Source organism: Hyaena hyaena, unplaced genomic scaffold (genome assembly GCF_003009895.1).
Source record: "Hyaena hyaena isolate Hyena2069 unplaced genomic scaffold, ASM300989v1 scaffold_27, whole genome shotgun sequence".
NCBI lineage: Eukaryota > Metazoa > Chordata > Mammalia > Carnivora > Hyaenidae > Hyaena > Hyaena hyaena.
The window spans coordinates 1,261,588-1,285,119 of record NW_024080659.1 but is presented as its reverse complement, the minus strand read 5'-3'; the positions used below and the strand labels follow the sequence as shown (position 1 = coordinate 1,285,119).

The 23,532-nt window shown below is 54.1% G+C and overlaps 1 protein-coding gene across 6 annotated transcripts in view; it reads left to right on the top strand.

Moving 5' to 3' along the window:
- The window catches only part of TOM1L2 (target of myb1 like 2 membrane trafficking protein), a 120,296-nt gene that overhangs the window by 70,710 nt on the left and 26,054 nt on the right, over window positions 1-23,532 (top strand). For all 6 annotated transcript variants that reach the window (XM_039227292.1, XM_039227298.1, XM_039227297.1 and 3 more), the window contains exons 4-7: window positions 5,213-5,362; window positions 14,295-14,429; window positions 15,860-16,018; window positions 18,702-18,818. In XM_039227292.1, the coding sequence (XP_039083223.1) occupies window positions 5,213-5,362; window positions 14,295-14,429; window positions 15,860-16,018; window positions 18,702-18,818 (561 nt within the window). The remainder of the gene's footprint in view (window positions 1-5,212; window positions 5,363-14,294; window positions 14,430-15,859; window positions 16,019-18,701; window positions 18,819-23,532) is intronic.

The following is a 23,532-nucleotide window of genomic DNA, read 5'->3' as shown; positions in this document are numbered from 1 at the left end:
TCTGTTCTCTCTCTCTCTCTCTCTCTCTCTCAAAAATAAACTTAAAGAGAGAGAGCTGGAGGGGCAGAGAGAGAGAGGGAAAGAGAGAATCCCAAGCGGGCTCTGTGCTGTCAGCGTGGAGCCTGATGCAGGACTTGAGCCCACTAGCTGTGAGATCATGACCTGAGCCAATATCAAGAGTCAGATGTTTAACTGACTGACACCTCTAAGGGGCCCCTAAGATCTAATTTAACTGGCCAGTATATACTGCAACATTGTTAATTAATTATGGCCCCCATGCTGTCCATTAAATCCCCAGAACTTAACTCATAGCTGGGAATTTGTGCCCTTTGACCAACGTCTCCCCATATACCCTGCTCCACAGCTACCATTCTACTCTCTGTTGCTGTGAGTTCAGCTTTTTTAGGTTCTGCATACAAGTGAGAAACACTGGGTGTTTTTCTTTTTTTTTTTCAATGTTTGTTTATTTTTGAGGGGGAGAGTATGAGTGGGAGATGGGCAGACAGAGAGGGAGACTGAAAATCCTAAGTAGGCTTCGCACTGTGAGTGCAGAGCCTGATGTGGGGCTCAAAGTCACGAACCGTGAGATTATGACCTGAGCCAAAACCGAGAGTCAGACTCTCAGCAGACCGAGCCACCTAGACACCCCTGTTTTTCTTTATTTGACTTATTTCACTTAGTATAATGGCCTCAAGGTCCATCCATGTTGTTGCAAAAGGCAGGATTTCCTTTTTATGGCTGGATACTATTCCAACATGCGTGTGTACACATGGATGAAGAAATACTATAGACACATACGTCAATATTTTGTCTCTGCATTCATCCGTCAGTGGGTAGTACTTATGTTGTTTCCATGTGTTGGCTATTGTGAATAATGAAGCAGTGAACGTAAGGGTGCAGATATCTCTTAATACCCTGTTTTCATTTCTTTAGATATATACCCGGAAGTGGGGTTGCTGGATCATATGGTAGCTCTATTTTTAATGTTTTTTAGGAACCTCCATACTGTTTTCCATAGTGACTGCACCAATTTACATTCCCATCAACAGAGCACGAGGGTTCCCTTTTCTCTACATCCTCATCAGCACTGGTCTCTTGTCTTTTCGACACTAGCCGTTCTGACAAGTGTGAAGTGATCTCTTACTGTGGTTTTGATCTGTATTTCCGTGATGATTAGTGGTTGGGTACTTTTTCACGTGCCTGTTGGCCCTTTGTATATCTTTCTTGAAAATATGTCTATTTAAGGTTTTTTTCCCAATTTTTAAAAAAGTTTGTTTACTTTTGGGTGTGCATGGCTAAGTTGGTTAAGCGCCTGACTCTTGATTTTGGCTCAGGTCATGATCTCACAGTTCATGGCCTCAAGCCCTGCATCAGGCTTCACACTGACAGCTCAGAGCCTGCTTGGGATTCTCTGTTTCCCTCTGTCTCTCTTTTTCTCTCTCTCAAAAATAAATAAATAAACATTTTTTTTAGTGTGTGGTTTTTTGTTTTGTTTTGTTTTGTTTTGTTTTTTTAAATAATCTCTATACCCATTCTGGGGTTTGAACTTAACAGCCCTGAGATCAAGAGTCACATGTTCTGACTGAGCTAGCCAGGCCATCTTTGCCCATTTTTAATTGGATTGGTTTTGCTTATTTATTTATTTATTTGCTATTGAGTCATTTAAGTTCCTTATACATTTTTTATATTAATCCCTCATCAGAGAGCTAGTTTGCAAATATTTTTTCCCATTCTGCAGACTGCCTTTTTATTTTGCTGATTGTTTCTTCTACTGTGCAAAAGCTTTTTAGTTTGATATAGTCCCACTTGTTTATTTTCATTTTTGCTGCCATTGCTTTCGGTGTCATCTCAAAAAAAAAAATCTTTGCCAAGACCCAGGAACTTTCTTCCTGTGTTTTCTTTTGATAGTTTTATAGTTTCAGGTCTTAAATTTAAGTCTTTAGTCCACTTCAAGTTAGTTTTCTGAGTGGTGTAAGCTGGGGGTCCAGTTTCGTTCTTCTGTGTGTAGTTACCAGTGTCTCAATACTGTACATAAGAGAGGCTGTCCTTTCACCCATTGACTCTTCTTGCCTCTCGTTAAATATTATATGTGTGTATGGGTTTATTTCTGGGCTCTCACTGTGTTCCATTGTCTATTTTTATGCCAGTACTGTACTGTTTTGATTACTGTAGCTTTTTAACATAGTTTGAAATCAGAAAGTATGATGTCCCCAGCTTTATTCTTCTTTCTCGAGATTGCTTTGGCTATTTAGAGTCTTCTTATGGTTTCATATGAATTTTAGGATTCTTTCTTCTATTTCTGCGAAATCTGTAGATGGCTTTGGGTAGTATGGACATTTTAATAATATTCTTCCAATCCATGAACATGGGACATCTCTCCATTTATTTGTGTCGTCTTCAGTTTCTCTCATCATTGTCTTATAGTTTTCAGGGTACAGATCTTTTACCTCCTTGGTTAAATTTATTCCTGAGTTTTTTGTTTTTTCTTTGCTTGTTTGTTAATGTGGTCAGCTCTTTGCTGCAAATCCAGAGATACCTTCGGGAGACTTATGAAATGTGCAGATCCTTTGTCCCTACACCAGAGGCTCCAATCTAGTGCGCGTTTTGTGACCTCATATCTACTTTCATGGCTTTTCGGTCTTTGTCTTCACTTACCCTACTAGTTGCTCTCAGTCCTCCTGTTCCTTGTGAGCCTTTCACAAAGATACTCACACTTACCCCAAACAGGAGTTCACCAGAGGTCTCGAGAGGCTGTCTGCCTGGGCCTCAGTATATGGACTTGAAATGGCCATTTCTGATGGCTTAGAGTCACCTTTTGTCACTCTGTGGGCTATGGCTGTTGTGTGTTTCATGCCCTACAACCCACAGGGACATCCATTTACCAAGGGCACTTTGGGCAGAGTCCCTAGAGTGGCCGAGTGGCCCTTGCCGGCCAGGGAAGACCTCCCACTCTGCTAGGCCTCAGGGCTGCCCTTTAGCACACACCACCTCTGTCCAGGGCATTTCCAAACCTGTGTGTCTGAGCCCCAAGGGCCAGTCTAGGCCACACTGGCTTTAAACTCCACTGTCCTGGAAGACATAAGGGTGTGCTCCCTAAAGGTGAGACAAGCACCCTGGCCCGCTCTTGCCCTGAGCGTGGCGGGAAAGCCACAGCTGCCCTGCCATGTTGGCCCTCCTCCTCTTTCCCCCCACCCCTGCTTTCTTCCCAGCCTCCTGCCCTTCCCTTCCCCACCTCTTCTTCACCGAATAAACCATTCTTCCTGTCACCTGCCTTGGCCCCAGCAGCCTGATCCCTGCATAGGCCAGGTTAGGTGAGGGGATCCTAGAAAGAAGGGAGACTGAGAGTTCATACCCCTCTGGTTCATCTCTGTAGCCCCTGTGGTCACTGTAAGAGTGAATGCTGGTTACCTTGAGGTCACCCAGAATCAACCATGTACAGGGGCTAAGAAGAGATCCCCCCCACCTTGTCTGAGGATGACCCAAGGATGCTAAGCTTCGGGGTCTCCCTTGGCTAGCCAAGCAGAGCCCAGAGCCCCCCACGGTGCAGGCAGCAATGGGGGAAAGGACCGGTTTTGACTGGCTGTGTGGTTGCAAGGCACATGTCAGCTCTGGCCTCCGTGAAGTTACTGGCATCTCCAGGCCTCAGCTTCCTCATCTTTAAAATGGGGTAATACTTACCTTACAGGGCTATTTCAAGGACCAGGTAAAGGAATAAGTCTAGTACCTGTTGCCTGTCATCTGAGGGACTCCCAGCTGATCTTGGAGGAGAGCCACTGGGGGGAGGTGGCCCTGTAGCCTCACTGTGGCTGAGGAGACAAGGGCTCCAGCGAAGGCTGACCCACTTAAAGAGAATCTAATTCTGTGAGACTAAAATGAAATGCTGTGTAACGTGGGGCTCCCGCACAGTGCCTGGCATGTAGAGTGTTCAGTGAATGTTAAATGTGGGCTTTTCCTCACTGTCCTGCTTCGTCAAGGTAACACCTCATTGCATGAACCCAGCCCTGTGGAACGGCTGCCTAAGGTAGCCAGGGATCACCTCCGTGTGGGCAAATGAACCTGAGTGAGGCAGCCAGAAATGTCCTCTGTTGTCGGTCACATTCCAAGGAGGCATTCCCTGCTAGCTGACTGTGGCATCGAGGCGCTGGTGTGGGAAGGGCTGGGTGATTGTACGGGTTGGTTTACAGAGAGCTGAGCAGCTCAGAAAGCTATGTTGAAGGCTGGAGAGACATTCTAGTTGGTGCCTCTGAATTTCAGCAGGCCTCTCCCCTGTCCTGTGGGGGCTGGAAAGCCTTCCCGTTCCTCAGGTGTGTCCGACAGCTTTCGGAATGATACTCGTATCATCACAGGCCTCCTGTACTGCCCCTTCCATGCAGGGCACTGTGCTAGATGCTTCAGACATACTCTCATCCTTACTACAGTCCTGCGGTGGGGCACATAATCCAGATGAGGAAGCTGGGGCTCAGACTCATCCCGGGCCACTTAGGGAGCAGGTGGCAGAGCTGAGATTGCAGCCCACACTGGTCATCTGGCCAGAACCCACATGCACTGTGCTTTTCTTAATGGCTACGGCGTGTGTAATTCATGTTTCCAGACAAGTGATGGGCGAGCAGGGTTTGCAGTGAACATGGACCTTGAGGCTGATTGGCAGCTGAGGCCCACAAACCATTTATTAAAGGCACAGAATCCTCAGTCATTGCCGACTTTAGTTGCAGAGGCAGGGTTGTAGGGGGGTGTGCGCCCGTGTGTGCGCATGCTCGCACAGGTGTGCATGCGCTTCCTCACATACAAGGGCCAGTAATTCACAGGGTAATTCGGACTGTCACAGCAACCCTCTCTGTGACAGAGCCTGTGTCCCGTTGGCTAAGGTCTCACACCCAGAAGCCCGGAGAGAGGAATTAAAATGCTAATTTTCAGGGACCGCTGAGTCATTCAGATCTCATGAAAACACCAGCATCCTTCTCATGCGAAACTGGCACCTCAGTTACCACCTAATTACCTGATTATTGTTCAGGGACAGGCAGCTTCAGTCAGCAAGGGACGGCGGAATTAGAGCCTAGGGGTGCAGGGCCCTCCAAGTCTGACTCTGGGAGAGACGGTGGGAAGGACCATCCAGGAGAAGGAAGGGCGTAGGCGGGGGGTGGAAACTCAGTGTCCTGGGCAGCTCCTCTGGCTCCCACGGTGGTGACCTCTCCTTCCTTTCCTCCCTCCTCAGGTGCTGGAGACATGTGTGAAGAACTGTGGCCACCGCTTTCACATCCTCGTGGCCAACCGAGATTTCATCGACAGCGTCCTGGTCAAAATCATCTCTCCCAAGAACAACCCTCCCACCATTGTCCAGGACAAGGTGCTAGCTCTGATCCAGGTAGGGGCCCCTCCCCCTGTCCGACTTGTTGGCGCAGAGTAAGACGGGGCCTTTACCCGTGGGTCCTCATGCTTTCCCATCGTTTGGTGGAAAGAATGGAGGCCCTCTGGGCTTAAACATGTGTTGCAAAAAGCACCAGATTTTTGCACCACTCCCACTGGAATAAGAATCTGAGTGGTAGCTTGCAATTGACAGGGTCTTCACCGGTTTTCTGGGTGCCTGGATCTCTGTTGCCCCCAAGGGCAGGTGTGAGAGCTTGACAGGCCTCTGAGGCTTCAGGGACAGCGTGGCGTAGGAAGGGCCGTGCTGGCCCACACGCAGGCCGCCGAGGCGCAGGGTCGGAGCCACATCAGGGGAGAGGGTGTTAAGGAGTGATTCACTGAGGAGGTGGCATTTTGTCGGACCCTGAAGGCTGTGAGGAACCTGGTGGAAAGATCAGGGTGTGAGAAGTAGCACGGGCAGAGAAGAGCACGTGCATCAGAGAACGCAGTTGACACGTTTGGGATGTACTCTTTACTGATTGCTCTGTAGTACTCCTTACTGATTGCTCTGTAACAAAGCACCCCAAAACCTCGGGGCTGCAGACGACAAATGTCTATTCCCTCGTTGTTCCTGTGGGTCAAGAAATCAGGAGCGGCCTAGATGAGCGATCCTGGCTCAGGAGCTCTCATGAGGTTGCGGTCCAGACAGTAGCCAAAATTGCCTCATCTGCAGGCTCAGTGAGCTGGGGAGCCATGTCCAAGGTGACTCACCACATAGCTGTTGGCAGGAGACCTCAGTGCCTTGCTGACAGCTGGTGGGACGCCCGAGTTGTCTTGCTGTGTGGACTCCTCTGTGTCCTCATAACATGGCAGCAGGTTTTCCCTAGAGCAAGGGATCCAAGCTGCAATGCCTCTTGGGACTGAGTCTCAGAAGTCACACACCATCTTTTCTGTTATGTTCTATTTGTTAGAAGGGAGTCACCAGATTTGGCGTCAAGAGTATGAGAATGAAGCTGTACCTCTTAAAAGAGACAGTGTTTTAAAACCATCATGGGGGGGCGCCTGGGTGGCTTAGTCGGTTAAGCGTCCGACTTTCGCTTAGGTCATGATCTCGCGGTTCGTGTGTTCGAGCCCCGCGTCGGGCTCTGTGCTGACTGCCAGCTCAGAGCCTGGAGCCTGTTTCAGTCTGTGACTCCCTCTCTCTCTGACCCTCCCCTGCTCACGCTGTCTCTCTCTCTCTCTCTCCTAGAAATAAATAAAACATTTAAAAAAAAAAAAAAAACCATCATGGGGAGCAGAGAGTGTAAGAGAATAAGCGGGGCCAGGAGATGAGGCCAGAAGGCCGGTTGGGGTCTGGTGGGCCATACATGCTGACAGCTCGTGCTGTGTCCCGTAGGCAGTGGGAGACCATGGCACACTCCTGAGCTGGGTGCACAGACGATCTGGACTTCAGACACAGCACCCTGGACGCACAGGCCAACGAGCACATCACGAGTTGGGTGATCAGTGCTGTGGCAGAGGAAAGATGGGGCCCTGCAGGAGCCAAGAGGAGAGGGGGATGGGAGCGGGGCCAGGCAGGTGGCACTGTGACCAGGCTTGGGCATAGGGGCATTCCTGGTGGGAGGCACCTGAGGCTGGGGAGGAAAGTGGGGCCCCAGCCTCGGGGTCTGCTGGCTCCGTGTGTTCCCTCCCGCGTCCTCTGCCTGAAAGCCCTCTGCGTCATTGAGACGGCCCCCAGAGCCCACCCCCCCACTAGGTTGACAGCATTCGTTCTCTCATGTCTCCCTCTTTTGTGGTCTTGCCTCTGTGCTACCTTTTCTGTCTGCGTCACTCTGAGTTTCCTGCGAGCCCAGGGACGTTACATCCCCAGGGTCTAGTGCCGTTGACTGGGTAGAGTGGGCGTCTGATAAGTTGTTTTTTTTAATGAATGGGTGACTGCAGTTTGCTGAAGCTCTAAGGAAGGGGAGGAGTGTGGGTGACGGCAGGGCCCCCTCCCATGTTTCCTCTTCATTCTGCCCAGCCAGCATATCTCCATGTCTCTCCCTCCCTCCTCCCCCCCACTCTCCCCTCTCTCTCCCTTCCCTTCTCTCCATCCCCTTCTCTCTCCTTCTCTCTCTTTCTCACACGCACACCCAGGTGGAAACCACCTTACCCTCTCTCCTCCCCACCCCCACCTCTGCCCTTGACTCCCTCATTCTGGGACTTGCCGGGTACACTCCCCTGCCTCAAGACCCCAGTATTTGATGTCAAAACAGTAAATAGTGGCTTTTTCCCACAAAAGGGGGGCACCCTGCCTGGACCCCCCCATATAGGCCCCTTCTGTAGTCAGACCTGGGAGGAGCCCTTCCTGTGACCCGGCACTGGGGGTGGTTGGCACCGCAGCAGGCAAGGCTTGTGACTGTGCCGCTGTGGCAGTGCGGGGACCCCTGGCGGAGGACACACGGAATCTTGTGCACTGACTGTGGCTGTGGTGGTCCCCGGGGGCCAGCCTGGCCTTCTCATTTGGGTCTCACCACCTCCTCTCAGCACTGCTTCTCCCAGCCGTGCAAGTGTTTTAACTTCTCTGGGCCTCTGCCTCCTTGTCTGTACTACCGGGGCCTTGCGGTCCTGCGTACCTGCTCCTGGTCCAAGAGGAGATGGCTGGAGGTGGCACGGCGGCCGGCACCGTGTTCCGAGGGCTCCCTCTGCTGGCCAGGCAGCAGCACGTGCACCACCTGCAGGGGCAGGAGCCGCATGGGGCCCGAGGGCCTCGCCCGCCCCTGTCCCTCCTGTCTGGCCAGGCTGCACTGGACGGTCTCCCTGGTCCAGCTGGGAAAACGCAGAGGCCTTTGGATGAGGGTGCTCCCTGGTGGGCTTGCTTGCCTTCCTGGGGGTGGGGGCATCCTTCCTCTCCAGGTTTTGGAGCTTCACGAAGAACTTGTTTCTTTGGTCGTGGCCAACCAACAGGAAAAAGCAGATAGCATTCAGAGTTGGCAGATGGCTTGGCTTCTGTGATGCGGCGAATGAAAGTATAAACAGGATCTTCAGCCTTTTTTAAAATTGAATTATACGTACAGGAAATCACACGTTAAAAAAGCATGTACAACTTGACGAGTTTTTACAAACTGAACACACCCGTATAACCAGCCCCTGTGTCGTGAAGCAGAATATGGCCTGCCCCCACAGAGCCCCCACCACCTGGGGTGACCACCCCACAGCCTGCATGGATTTTTCCTGGACTTTTTTTTTTTAATGTTTTTTTATTTTTGAGAGAGAGAGAGCACAAGCAGGGGAGGGGCAGAGAGAGAGAGAGAGGGAGACACACAATCTGAAGCAGGCTCTTCTGAGCTGTCAGCACAAAGCCCAAGGCAGGGCTCAAACCCACTAATTGTGAGATCATGACTTGAGCCAAAGTCAGAGGCTTAACCGACGGAGCCACCCAGGTGCCCCAGGCTTTTCCCCGTACTTGAACTTCATCCGCGTGGACTCTGCAGCAGCCCTCACTTGGGTCTGTGCATCTGGGGCTTTGTTTGCGGGCCTCACCTTGTCATTGGTGTGACCAGATAGGCCTCCCGTTCCCATGGCTCGCATTGCCGCACCGGGTCCCTTTGGGGAGATGGCCGCCGTTTGTGCCTCCTTTCCACCGACAGTGGGGCCTTGGTGTTTCCAGTTTGCAGCCATTGGGAAACCGGCGCAGCGAACGGCCTGCACGTGTCCTTGGGTGAGCGTACGTCACGTGTCTTTGGGGAGCGTACGTCATGTGTCCTTGGGTGAGCGTACGTGGTTGCTGTTAGATGTATGCTAAGGCGGGTGTGAAACTGCCATCCTTGTGGGCCAAGCACAGCTCAGTATTAGCATGTCACTCGGCTCCGCCTGATCCCTGGGAGTAAAACTGCTGGCCCGGGAGTGGCCGTGCCCTGGCTGAGTGGTGACACCAGCACATCCCTGCCGTCCACGTGTGAGAGCTTCCAGCGCGCCACATTTTCACCCATGTGTCCTCGTTCTGGCCCGTCTGCCACGCTGTGTGGAGGCATTGCATCTTGGCAACTTATTCTCAACTCCTTTTTTTTATTACTAAAAGAATTTTTTTTAGTGTTTCCTTTTGAGAGAGAGAGACAGAGTGTGAGCAGGGGAGGGACAGAGAGAGAGGGAGACAGAGAATCCGAAGCAGGCTCCAGGCTCTGAGCTGTCAGCACAGAGCCCGATGTGTAGGGCTTGAACCCATGAACCGTGAGATCATGACCTGAGTGGAAGTCCGACATTTAACTGAGCCACCCAGGCGCCCCTCAACTCCCTTGAGAAAGAAGATGATTTTATTTACCTGTTGAATATACATTTAAAAACTGTACCGGCCCCTTCCCTACCCCTGAGAGTCTGATCTCCCCCAGCGAGCACGCGCTATTTCCGCCATGACACGGAACAGGGCCGGGGGCGACAGATCCCGGGCCCTCGTGCCAGCCCGTGAGTGGCAGCAGGCCACCATGGAAACGCAGCTAGGCAGGAAGGAGGTTCAGTTAAGTGTGCGAGTGCCAGAGCCACAACAGGTCCTTCCTCACCATCCTTGCCATCTGGACGTTTCCTGAAACGGTGCTCTCCGCACTCCAGCTGCCAGGAAGCAGCACTGGCCCAGTCCCAGTGCTGCCCTTGGGGAGCTATCGATTTTATGGAGAGACAGAAGCTTGCAGATGGTAGAGGGCCAGGGCCTCCCCAGGGAGCACTCGAGCTGGCTTGGGAATATTCGAGGGACAGCCCCAAACTCTGAACGTATTGACACTTGAGAAGCTTTTAAGGCCAAAGGGTTATACAGACAAGCGCCCCCTCCCCGTCCCCCCACCCCCCACCCCACCCTCCCAGCCAGGCCCAAGTTGGTTGGAGCTCCTGACAGTGATGAGACCCTTGGCTCTGGTAACCAGGCATGGCCTGAGCCCATCGTCCCTTTGATTGCCCCTGCCTCTGCTGGGAGCAGGGAGGGGGTCGAGCTCCAAACCAGCTTTTCTTTTTTTTTTCCTTATTTAATTTTCTTATTTATTTATTTAAAAAAATTTTTTGAAGTTTATCCATTTCTGAGAGAGAAAGAGAGAAACAGTGTGTGAGTAGGGGAGGGACATAGAAAGAAAGGGAAACACAGAATCCAAAGCAGACTCTAGGCTCTGAGCTGTCAGCATAGAGCCTGACGTGGGGCTCAAACTCACAAACTGCGAGGTCATGACCTGAGTCAAAGTTGGATGCTTAACCTACTGAGCCACCAGCTGCCCCCTCTTTTTTTATTTAAAAGTTTATTTTTATTTTTTTTGAGATAGCGATAGAGAGCAAGTGGGGGAGGGGCAGAGAGGGAGGGAGACAGAATCCGAAGCAGCCTCTGCCCTCTCAGCACAGAGCCTGATGCTGGGCTCGAACTCACAAACTGATACCATGACCTGAGCCAAAATCAAGAGTTGGACGCTTAACCGCTGAGCCACCCAGGTGCCCCGAGCCTTTCTGTTTCTTCATGTGAAGTCCCATTTGTTGAGAAGACAGGGATACTTGTGCTCTGTGCCATCCCTCAGCCTCTCCGTCCCTTCCCAGCAGGGTAGCCTCCTGGTGGCCACGCCTGTCCTGCCTCCTTCCCCCCAAACTCTTGCCCTGCCCCCCCCCCCCCCCCCGCCAACTCCCAGCAATAGAGTCTAAAAATACCCTCTTTCCACTGAAGAAAGTGAGCTGATTGGGGTGGGGGCAGGGCGCCAGAGCTGCTGGAGGTGTTGTGTTCTTGGAAGGTGTCAGAGACCTGGTGGCCAGGCCTCTGGCCAGATTCCGTGTGGACGGGGAGCTGTCTGGAGACCCTGTCCCCGGGACTAGGAAGTCTCATCCAGGGCCAGAAGCAGAAGAGAACCCATCGTTTAAATCAGCCATCGTTCCTGATCTGAAAGCTGATGATTTAAAACTTAAGGGATTTAGAAACAAGTAGGATATCGCTCATGTTGCTGTGAGGCCTCAGTCTGGGGCTTGGTATACAATCCTAAGGAGCGAAGGAGAGAAAAGCTCACGTGAAATCCTCTCTTTTCTCTCCTCACTAGCCCTTCCTCTGGGTCTTCCGGCCCCTCACACGGTAGGCATAGGCCCGAAAAGGGAGGAGTACGTACAGAGCGGTGAGGTGGTCACTGTTGTCAGCCAGCCAGCGCCTGTGACAGGGACCCCTCCGAGAGGGCCAGCACTGCCGTGTCACTTTGCTTTCCTACAGGGCAGCCTGCCAGCACCACCCCTGTGACTCCTTGGCTCCGGGTTGGGGACCCAGAGTGGACCAGACCTGCTGAGGTTTTCCACCTCTCCCCTAGAGCAGATTCTGCAATCTCAGCTGGGTCAGTCGTGCAGAGGGGCTCCTGCGTTGTCACTGCGCCCTCAGAATGTGGACAGGCTAACTGGCCATCTTCCTGTATTCTCTGACGGAGCTTAGTAACTGAGGATGGAACTCAGTCTAACTTGACAAATGATGACTGACTGCCTTCTCCGTGCAAGGGCGAGACTCCATGAGTGCCTTCCAACGTGTGGCCCATGGGGAGGAGGACAGGAGCGCAGGTGTTGGGGAGTGTCCGAGGACGGTGCGAGAGGCCACAGCGTCCCTGGATTTCTCCCGGTTCTGTGTTTCCACTTAGGACTCTTCCTTCAAAGGTGCCCCGCCCTGTTCCCTTTTGGCATCAGAATCTTGTTCAGCAGAGAAAGCTGCCAGGAACATATGCTCTGTTAGCAGCCGCCTCCCCCGAACCGCACAGGGGTCCCATACAGGGGTTGAGACGGTGGCAGGTGGGATGCGGGCAGCTTAGCCAAGACTGCTTGCTTGCAGGTAACAAGTCCTCACTCCAGAGAGGAGAGCTTGTCAGGCAGGACAAGGCAGGCTTTCCCAGACCCTGGCTGTGACTTGACCTGGGGAAGGACCGAAGGGATCAGGAAAGCCCACCAAATCCCCTCCCATCCGCACCTCAGCACACCAGCCTCACCTTCCCACATAGAGGCTGGCTCCTGCTCCCCGGTGCCCGGTGGGCACATGGCTGCCCGCATCTAGAGAGGACAGTGTCCCCAACCCAAGGAGAGCAGCCCAGGGCCACGCTCCCGGGTGGAGGGGAGGCTGCCTGGCCCAGCGGGGATGTGTGTTTCCCTCCTGGTGCCGCGGAAGTAGTGCTGGAGGAAGGGGGGCCGCTGAGTCGCTGCTTGGGCAGGTGCCCCGGGAACTGTCCACTGCCTGGAGAGCACAGTGATGCTTCTTTAACTTCATTCTTCCCATCTCGGATTTGGCCGAGGTGGAGAGCAAGATAAAGGAAAAGTGGTCCCCAGAAACTGTCAGTCTGTCCATAGAAACAGAGATGGGAAGGACCGTCATGCTTTTTTTGTCCTTGGCCTCATGCTGCAGGCAGTAAACCTGATCTTGGACCCTAAACCAACACGCTAGCTGCATTTTGAAGCTAGAGTCACAGGACTCTGCTGGATTCTGAAGCAGGTGGCAGCGGCGAAAGCAGCGGGTGGAGAACGGGACTCCGGGGCACTCCCTGGGGGGGCCTCGACGGGGCTGCTCTCCAGCTGGTGCTCCCATAGGCCTCTGCAGGCACCAGGGCCCCACTCAGATCCAGGAGGAAGTGTTGGCCAAGAGGGGCTGTCCTCAAGCGGACATTAAACCCCTGAGTGCGCACGTTCACTAAGTGGACCGAGGAAGCCAGGCCGACCGTAATGTTTGTGGTGAGATGTATCAGTCGTCATGAGCAAGGCTTTTTGGAAACTGACCTTTTCACTGCTAGTGGGTCTGGTGGTGAGAGATAGGGTTTCTGTGGCCGCCTCAGGATTGGTTGGCACACACTGCTAGAGCCGGGGAGGCAGTGAAATGCTTGTGACAACAGCAGAATTGGCAACAGAACCGTAGGCGGGAGACGTGGTGCCACCTCCTCTGGGTACGTATAAGGTGACAAAACTGTTCTGAGAAGCTGGGCTTCATTTTGGGGGAGCCCTTGGAGTGGCTTCTCTTTTTTTTTTTTTAGCGTTTAATTTTGAGAGAGACAGAGCATGAGCAGGGGAGGGGTAGAGAGAGGAAGATGCAGAATCCAAAGCAGGCTCCAGGCTCTGAGCTGTCAGCACAGAGCCCGACGTAGGGTTCGAACCCACGAACCGCGAGATCATGACCTGAGCAAAGTCAGATGCTTAACCAACTGAGCCACCCAGGCCCCCCTCCCCTTTTTTTTGATAGATTCTGTAAATTCCAAAGAACCAAATATTTAAACAAGTTCTTTGGAGTTTCATGAATCAATGATCAGTATCTATTGGAACATCCATTCTTGCCTCTCTGTGTTATGTTTTCAGTGAAGGGGCTCTCGTGGCCATGCTTCCCCATGGCTTTTCTGATGTGGGCACGTGGGCATGGCCGTGGTGGGCAACTCGGGCTCTCCCACCCCTGAGCCTCTGTCACCCTGCCTTTCTGGCTGGGCGAGGTGGGCTCTGCTTTTGTGCTCTCTGATCCACTGAGGAAGCCGCATTAGCCTTTATTTCCCTTTCCTTTCTGCTCCATTTGCCCATGGTTCCTGCCTCCGCCCACGGGAGCTCTGCCGAGCAGAGGCGCGGCACTCAGTCCCGATGGCATCCTGCAGGCACAGCAGAGAGGCCACCTCCACATGCCCTGCAGCCGAGCATCGCCAGGAGTTGATTTCCCGGTGATTAGGGAAATGCTTGCATCTTAGGATGCGCCACAGCACTTAGGTGTTATTTCCCCGTACCTCCTCCAAGGAGATACTACACACTGAATTAAGTTTTTGTGTTTTTGTTCATGCTCAACAGCACCATAGAAAACCCAGGTTGCGCCAGCCACATCGCGGCAGCGCTGGCGGGGGCCCGGGGGCAGAGTGGGTTTGGCCAGCGCCATTTGCAGTTGCGGGTCGGAGAACACTGGGCCCCGTGAGTGGATCTGGACTGCCCTTGGTGAGAAATCGTTCCTGACAGGCCCTCTTTTCTCCTTCCAGGCGTGGGCTGATGCCTTTCGAAGCAGTCCTGACCTCACTGGCGTTGTGCATATATACGAGGAGCTGAAGAGGAAAGGGGTCGAGTTTCCCATGGCAGACTTGGACGCTCTGTCTCCCATACACACACCACAGCGGGTAAGCTTCCAGCTGGCATTTTTCTAGATAGACCTATTGCAGAACGGGCAAGCCACTGCCACCAACCTTGTGTTGCTCCATTTGAATTATTCAGCTTGTCATCAAGCGTTCTTAAAGCTCGAGGGCATTTCTTTTTAATAACAAGGGGAATGCAGGGGTGAGACGGCTGGCTGACTGGTGATTACGTGTCAGCAGTGCCCCCCCCCCTTTTTTTTTTTTTTTGTGCAAGGAGGATAGAACGGGGATCGCCTCCCAGATTTTCCTGGAAATGGCTACTTGGGTGGAGCCATCCTGTGAGGGCCGCTAGCACCTGCTTTTCCGAGGGCCGTGGAATCTGGCGTGGGGATGCTAGCATCTCCCTTTGGGAGCGCCAGAGCACCTCCGCGCTTACTGCAGAGCAGACGATCTAGTGACATCCCTGATCGTGGGGCAGAGGGCAGCTTTCGGTTTTTTTAGACCATGCAGGCCGAATAGATCTAAATTTTATTTTGAACTTCAGGCGTTCAGCATCATTTCAGACATCCTTGAATTCCACTAGCCTTGGAATTTAGAGCCCAGGGAAGGCCCATTTAGGGGCCCTCTCAATGAAGACAAGGGGCAGCTCTGTGCTTCAGAATGATGGAAAGCACACAGGTGGCAGATGCCGTTTGTCCTGGGAAGCTAGTACCTCTGCTGGCTAGGAATCAGGCCCTGGCTCCAGGGGGAGCCAGGAAGCTCCAGGACCCAGGACAGGCCCCTTGGGCCAGCACACTCTGCCTCGCCGGCCCCATCTGCCCATCTCCGATGGGGACGAGAAGAGTGCCTTGTGGGTGCACGAGCACAGTTAACGTTCTAGGCTTTCTGAGATGCTCACAAGGGAGAGCATACGGAATTCTACTTTGCAAAGTGTTGTTCTCATTACGGTCCCTCCAAACCTTTTACCATGCTTTGTGGAATAAACGTAACCTGTTTTACTCTTCTAATAATGACATAGAACAGTGTTGTTTTGTGCCTATAATTACAAAGAACATTTGGTAAATTGCATAATTGCTATTTATATTAGTGTACTCGTAAAGGCCAAAATGTAATCTTCCGGTACCAGATGAGGGTTCATGATTAGCAAAACCTCCTAACAGTCCCCCTCTGCTCAGACACTGAGGGGGTCCTAATCATGGGAACCAGAGCTCTCACGGAGCGCCCTCAGTGCTGCCTCTCTGAGCTGCTTGGGTTGTCTGGGAAGTGAGTAGAGGGAGGAGCGCTTGGCACCCCCTCTTAGTGGATGGAGAGATGGGGGGCAGGGTTTCTGCGAGCCTCGCAGGTGAGTTCTAGAGCCAGGCGCCACCTCCCTGCAGGTGGCTGTGGCCGGGCAGGGGCTGCCGGGTCGGGTAGGCACCGGGCTCGGTTGCGCGGGCAGCCCAGGTGAACAGAGGACTTTGTTGTTGTCATGCCAGAGCGTCCCCGAAGTGGATCCGGCCGCGACCATGCCCCGGCCCCAGTTGCAGCAGAGGACAAGTACTGGCTCCTATTCCTCGCCTCCTCCTGCTCCCTACTCCGCTCCGCAGGCCCCGGCTCTGAGTGTGACTGGCTCCATCACGGCCAATTCAGAACAGGTACTCGCATACTTCCAGGCCACAGGCAAGTCGGCCAGCCAGCTGTCCTCGCTCACCGTTCCGGGGACCTCTGGAGGCCTTCCCTGATCAGGCACCATGCTAGTGTCAGCGACCCACAGACAGAAGGGAGGGCACGCTGCGCAGTGGGGAGGCAGGTGCAGAGACGGCGTGGACGGTGTGCTGGAGCGGTTGTGGGGACAGGAGCCGCGTGTTCAGCACTCCCTGGAGGGCCTCCCCGGTTGCCGACGCTGCCGAGGCTCTCGAAGGCAGAGCGGGGCTTGTCTGACAGGGCGTGGGCCAGAGGCACGGAGGAGCGGGGCACTCGAGGGAGCAGCAGTTGGGGGTTGGGGACCAGTGCAGGCACAGGATCGGACAGACAGAGGGTGAGGCCAGCAGATAGCAACGGAGTCGGGTTGGAACAGCCCGTGAGTCACGTGGAGAGGTTTGGATTGCTCCTGTAAGAGGCGTCAGCCATCAGAGGCCAGTGACCCGCTCGGCAAGGTGCCGCTCGGCGGCGGCCAGATGAGGAAGGCCCTTAGGACGCACTCTTCCTGCCTTTATTCCCAACACTGCCCACCTTCCCTGCGGTATTTCCGGAGAGGCCAATGCCACTGAAATCCCAAACCGGACTTTTTTAGACGAGTTGTGGAGACTAGTGTTTAGATGAATCTGTAGAATTTCCATTAATTAAAATTTGAGAGCTGACCAGACTTGAGAACAGAAAATCTGTTCCAGTGTTTATATTTTTTAAATCCTCATTTATTATTTGTGACAACATCATTATTTACGGAAGCCCATTGAGTCAGAGGGGTCAGGCGATGAGGTGTGGGTGACCGAAGTGCTGTGCCAGGGCCGCTCACGTTTCCGTTCTCTGGCGGCCCCGAGGAGGTGAGCAAGAGGTGAGCGGGAGGTCAGGCGGGCCTGCACTTGAGTCCTCACTCTGCTCCTCGCTGTGAGGCCCCGGCTGGGTCACTTTACCCTCTGTTAGTAGAATGGGGCGGTAGTTCTTCCCTCTTGCCCCCCCCACCCCCCCCGGAGCAGTCAGGAGCAGGTGGGGCAGCTGGATGGGGAGGCCTCATGATAGCCCCCCAAGTGCTGTGTGCTGGAAGACGGGCGGCACGACACTGCACTGCCCGCTCTCACCACTCACGATGGCCAGGCCTTGCCCCCAGCAGGGGGGCCCTGGGGAAGAAGGTCTCCAGCTGCAGCCTCCGCTCCCACAGGCAGAACCGTGTCCTGTTCTGCTCAGAGGGAAGTCTGACGTGTTTGGAGTCGGAGGGTCGCTGAGACCCTCCGTGGACTCTTTGTCCATTGCGTGGGAGCTTGGGAAGAGCCTGCCCAGCAGCCAGAACAGTCTGGAGGAGGCTCTGGAAATGGTGAGAAGGGGGAAAATGGAAGAAGAGTGGCCTGGCGTTGAGGACCCTTCTGATCCCATGTGGTGTCTGATGGGTTCCTAAGTTCCAGGCTCAGAAACATCATCTGGGTAAGGGGCGGGGGGATACCCACTAGGCAGAACCAGAGGGGAGAAGAGCCTTTAGGGACCTCGCCCAGTGCCCTTATTGACCATTTGTCCATCTTTCCATCCAATACACGTGGATTGGAGTTCCCTTTCGCAGTCCCTGTGCTGAGAGGGCAGACCCCCTGCCCCAGGAGGTCAGCCAGGACAGGGAGGGTCTGCGGGAGGAGGTGGGCTGCTTTTTTCTGCCTCAGGGAGGGGCAGGGGAGAGTCAGAAGGGGCTTCAGTGAGGAGGGAAGGTATTTGAGTTAGGTCACAGTTCAAGCAAGAGCCTAGCAAATCCAGCTCTCCGGAGATTTTAGCAGGAGAGGGATCTGAGCGGTACCGGGTGCATGTAGGCCAGCACCCCATGGGTTTTCACTCAGTTACTCACAGCAGCCCTGTGAGGCATGGCCGTCATTTTTACCTTTCCGTAGCTGAGGAAACGAGGCTCAGAGAGATTAAGGCCCATCCCTTACAGTGTCCCTATTGCAGGAAAGGTGGCCCAGGCCCAAGCCTTGGGGAGCTCTGTTGGATAGGTAGGTCGGGTAGTTTTCAAGGGGACCTTGGTAAGGAGCTGGCTCGGGAGGGGGGTCTCCCCTGGAGTCTGCTCGTGGTCCCTCTCCCTCATTCTTGCCACACTGGGCAAGTGCAGCTAACGCCAGCCAGCCTCTGCGAGAGCTGTAGTACTTAGATTGTGAGCTCCTAGGGCCAGAGTCTATAAGGAGGGAGGGTCCTGGTAAGGACCCCAGCCCTGAAGGGCCCTTGGGGATCACGCGCTCCAGCACTTTCACTTCAATTATAGGGACAGAGGCCTGGAGAGATCAATTCCCCGGTCAGGGTTTTGCTGTGGGAGAGCCGAGCCATGAGCCAGCTCAGTCCATGCTGGACCCAGTGCTCCTTCCCTGCACAGCACTGCCTCAGCGTGACAGCAGAGTCACCCGTGACAGACTCCTGGTAACCAAGGGCCCTGTGGGGGGGCCTTGCCCCACCCCCAATCGCTTCTCCCCTAGAGCTGCCATCACCCTCACACCCAGACCAGAGTGAGATAAGATGCCTTCTTCTGCCGAGCACATGCAGAGGTGTGACCTAGATGTCATAGCGCATGGGACTGTCACCAGACAGGTGCAGGTTGACTGACCTCTCCTTCCTGCTTTGCTCCCCACTCCCACCTCCCCGGCCCAGCAGATCGCCAGGCTTCGGAGTGAGCTGGACGTTGTTCGAGGAAACACAAAGGTCATGTCCGAGATGTTAACCGAGATGGTCCCCGGGCAGGAGGATTCGTCTGATCTGGAGCTGCTACAGGTGAGGGGGCCTCCTCTCGGGGAAGGTCTGGACTGGGAGAGATGGCAGTGAGGCAGGAGCGGGGCCCAGGGGGACAGTCAGGGGCAGGGACCGCGTCGGTGTAGGCTAACATTCAGCCTCATGCTTCCTGGCAGTGATCAGACGCCAGTACCAGGCTCTCTCTTTTATTTGCCTTCGTAACAGTTTTTCCCTGATAATAAATTGCCAATCACAGAGCCACATGCCCCTCAAGAGACAAAGGGACTATAAGGGAGAAGATACTTGTTTTCTTCGATGCCAACATCCACGGGTAACCCCGGGGTGTGTCGAAGCATGGTCTTTCAGACTTTTTTCCTTGTTTGTTTTCCTTTCAGATGTAGTTGAGATCCTATCATGTGCCCAGTTTTGTGTATTGCTTTGCTCCCTCAACATTATGTCCCAAACATTGGTGACAGGACCTGGTCACCCTTTCCTGCATGAGGGAGCCCTTCTAGCCACACTGTATCCCCCGAGACGGTCCCAAGACTGAAATACAATAGAAGCACCTTTCCTTTTCCTGAATACTGAGGATTCCAGGCTGGGCTTGCCCACACTATGGTTCCTGGGGCCCGTTGCTCACCAAGTGGGTCTGGGGGCGTGAAGAGAGGGGTCCGGGAGCAGGGATGGCCTGCAGGGCCACCCTCAGATGAGAATGTGAGCCGGCCCGACCCAGAGCTGACGACCACATCTCCACCACGCCCGTCTCAGACGACTCCGGCACTTGTAGAAAATGGCAGTGGCTCTGCCTTCAGAAGCAGTGACCTTGTGGAGGGGCGCAGAAAGGGTGTCGTAGACTGCAGGTGCCGGGACCTTTCCAGCGGGCAGCATGACGCTTGAGTAAACAGGTCAGGAGCCAGACTGGCTTGGCAAGCTGGCGGGAGCGCCTCATGACGTGCCTGCTGCCGCTATTCTTGTCTGGCGCTCAGAGTCAGTCTTGGCCCCCCCTCCCCCGGGCGCCGTACCTCCCACCTCGCTGCTGGCACACAGTGCGCCGCCTGTGAAGGCCCGGCTCCCATGGCCCTGCCCTTCAGCAGTGCACGCAGCCACGGTGACCGTGCCTGGTCTCAGGCAACCTCTTGTCGCTCCCGCCTCCTCCTGGGACGCCATCAGCTCCTAAGGAGGTGAGCTGAGGGTGGGTGGAGGCCTGCTCTGGGCCTGCCAGGGAGCAAAGCAGAGGTGCGTGGGGTGCAGCCTCTGCCCTGGAGCAGCCCCCGGCCTGGTGCCCCTCCACAGAGCCGCAGCACCAGCGGTCGCTCCTGAAGCCGAGCCAAGTCCCCTCCGCCAGCCCGAGCGAGGAGCCCCGCGCGGCCTGCCACCTGCGGCTGGTCCAGCCATCTGTGTGCCACACACCAGGGGACCCAGTGTCCCCTGAATGCATCCTTCCCCTCCATTCCCAGCCTGCAGGGGGAGCATTGGCCTCTAGAGCAGTCCAGAAACCATCCAGAAGCCGGCCTCTTGAGGCAGCGTTGTGCTGTGTCAGCGTCCGAATTCCTGCTGACGGGGGCTTGCGGTGGACACAGAGCCAAGCTCCTGGCAGCAGGGGGTGGGCTGAATGCAGCCAGCATGCAGACAGCCCGAGCATCCTCTGTGCGTGCGTGCGTGTGTGTGTGTGTGTGTATGTGTGTGTGTGTGTGTGTTTAAACAAGCCCATCAGCCAAGACAAACAGAACCTCATCTCCTGGCATCAGCTCACAGTTTTCAAAAATAGGTTGCTTCCCATGACGTTTTCCTTCCCTCTGTTTTGTTCCAACTCCAAGCCTAGCAGCCCGCCCTGCTGTCGTACAAATCAGAGAAGGAGCGGCTCTGGGTGCCAGTGGGGGGCTGGCCTTCCAGCACGAGAGAGTCAGGAGCCGGGCAGCTGTGTGAACAGGCACAGCTCTCCTCGCCGCTGGCCTCGCTCCTGAGTCATTCTTGACACCTTCCCTCCTCTTCTTCCCGGGGCAGTCGGAGGCCAGCTGGGCAGGGGCTCCCAAAGGCCAGGGCCACCCCAGACCGCGCGACTGCCGCATGGGAAAATGCCACCGTCTGCTTGGAAAGTGATGGGATCGGAATGTGCCCCAGGGACCCCTCAGTGGAGCTGGAGGGCAGCCAGATCGCTCAGGGTAGAAGCTGTCCAGAGCTCACAGTGCTGGCCAGGGCCATGGAAACAAGCCCATTTGTCACCACCCCAAACATTCACACCAACAGAAGCTGCTCCCGACTGGCGTGTGAATTGCTGGGTAGGACGTGGAGGAGATGCAAAGAGAGGAAATTGCAGGTCTCAGTCCCGGGATGCACCGCATGGCGACCATAAGCACGGGCGGGAACGTCCCGATTGCTTCCTGTGCCTGGCAAAGTGCTTTCAGGTGCAGCCTCGAGGAGCTACCACGAGGCTCTGCAGGAGAGCCACTCCTCATGCTGTGTGGTCAGCCTAGCTGGAGAGCCTGAGGGAAACTGAGGCAGGGTGCCCAGAGGGAACACTGTGCTGTGTGGAACCCTCCACTCCCTCCACAGACGTGCTTGGATTCCATCCACAGCATGTTGCCTGGGGTGCCTGCCTCGCTTTTCTTAACGTTTTCTTGACGTGACAGGCTGTGTGCACGAGTCCCCGGAAGCACTTTTGTTTCCCAGCGCACATCCTAGTTAGACCTCAGGAAGCGCCACAGCGGGGCGGAAAGAGCCACTGGCTTTACATCCAGGCCCCACCACTGACCGGCTGGGCTATACTGGGCCAGTCGCCTGCCCCTCAGAGCCCAGAGTGATCACATTCCCCTCAGAAGGGTAGGAATCATCCATCTAGGGTGGCGCCCAGGCAGATCAGACACACATTGGAGCCCCTGTGATTGTCACCGGCACCTCCTTTGATACAGCAAGCTGAAGTCTGTCTCTGTGTCACTGATACCCTGGTCTGTTGTCTTGAATGACAGGACAAAACAAAGTCCTCCTTCACGAGGTGGGTCCTTAAATATTTGAGGACCGCTATAAGCCCTTTCACTCTAGATTAGAGGCCTGATCTCTTAAGTGGGACACATGTGGCTGTTGGCCGGCTACCTTGTAGGTGAACTGGTGGTTCTCAGCAGGAGGCAGATGCTGTAAAATCGAGAGCTTCCATCAACACAAAGCCTCTCTTATCTTTCTCATGTGGCTGGGAAGCCGTGTCCTCCCCCATCCTGTGTGTGGGCGCTTGGGTCCGGGCCTGAAATTTGAGACCGCATCTGTGTCTGCTGAAGTTCATGTCCTCAGCTACGGCCTGGGAGGCCAGTGGTGAAATCTTTAAAGATCCTGAGGCTGTCACTCAGCATCCTCTGTCTCTCCCAAAGTAGTCTCTTGAGCTTTGTCTTCAAATAATAATTTTTAATTAATCCAGAGATGCCAAAATTGGGCATTCCTACATGGCCATCCATCAGATAATAAAAGAAGCCCTCCTCCACATTGCTTCTTTAAGTAGCAGATGGTATATCCCCTCTCACTTCTTGCATCTCATTTCAACAAAAACCAGGATGTCCAGGATCATTTTCTCTAGAGAAATCTAGTTTATTCTACATGTTTAGCTTCATTATCCCCCCTTCTCTTCAACAAAGAGTTTCTTCTCCTTCCCTCCCCCCTTCCTTTGCACCTATAGAAAAGATATCTTCAGGACCTTGTTCCATACTCCTTAGAACTTGGAAGGGATTCAGAGGAAATTCGTAAAGATGACTAAAAGGTTGTTTTATGAGGTGGGGATGAGAACGTCCCTTGAAGAAAAGATAAAGGCATTGGATTAATTAGACAGAAAGAGGGTATTTTAATAGGTTCTCATCGATGGAGGGCTTTTGCACAAAGAACACTAAGCAGCTGTTCTCCCCCTCTGTGGAGAAGCTGAAATCTTCAACACGTAGGAAATTCCTTTCCCCGGCAGTTGCACGGTGGGAGGGACGACCTGGGGGCCAGGCTCCCAGCCAGAAGTCGCTCCATTCAGTTGTTTTAGAGGGGGAGGTAGGCAAAGGGAGGCCCCCTCACCTGTGCCTGCCCCAGGTCTGGCTGTGGGCAACCCCATGGCGGTTGTGCAGACGGCCGGCTGGTGCTTGCTGGCAGAACGTTCTGGTTCTTCTCTCCCCTTTGATCTCTATCTTTTTTCTCACTGTTTGTTTATTTATTTATTTAAAGATGATGGGGGCGCCTGGGTGGCCCGGTCTATTAGGGTCCTACTTGGGCCCAGGTCATGATCTGATCTCACGGTTTCTGAGTTTGAGCCCCACGTTGGCCTCTCTGCTGTCAGCACGGAGCCCTCTTGCGATCCTCCCTGTCTCCCTCTCTCTGTGCCCCTGCTGTGTTCTTGTGCTCTCTCTCTCTCTCCCTTTCAAAAATAAACAAACAGTTAAAAAAAAAAGATGAGTTAGAGGTACATTCAGTGCTGGCTGGCTCATTCAGTGGAGCACGCAACTCATGGTCTTGGGGTTGTTTGAAGCCCACGTTGGATGTAGAGATTCTTTAAAATTAAACAAACAAAAAGATGGTGACTTAAAAACTTGAAGGAAGGAGATGGTAAAACTGTGTGCCGAGATCCTTGGACATCCTTGATTTAGAAGCTCTGGCCGGACTCTCTGGGCCAGTTTAGGCAAAACTCTTTGGGAGGCCCCTGGGGGCCTCTCTGGGGTTGGGGCATGGAGGCTTTGCCCATGGGGTGGGTTGGGGGCCATATCACTCCATCCACCCCCTCCCCCCCCCCCCCCCCCCC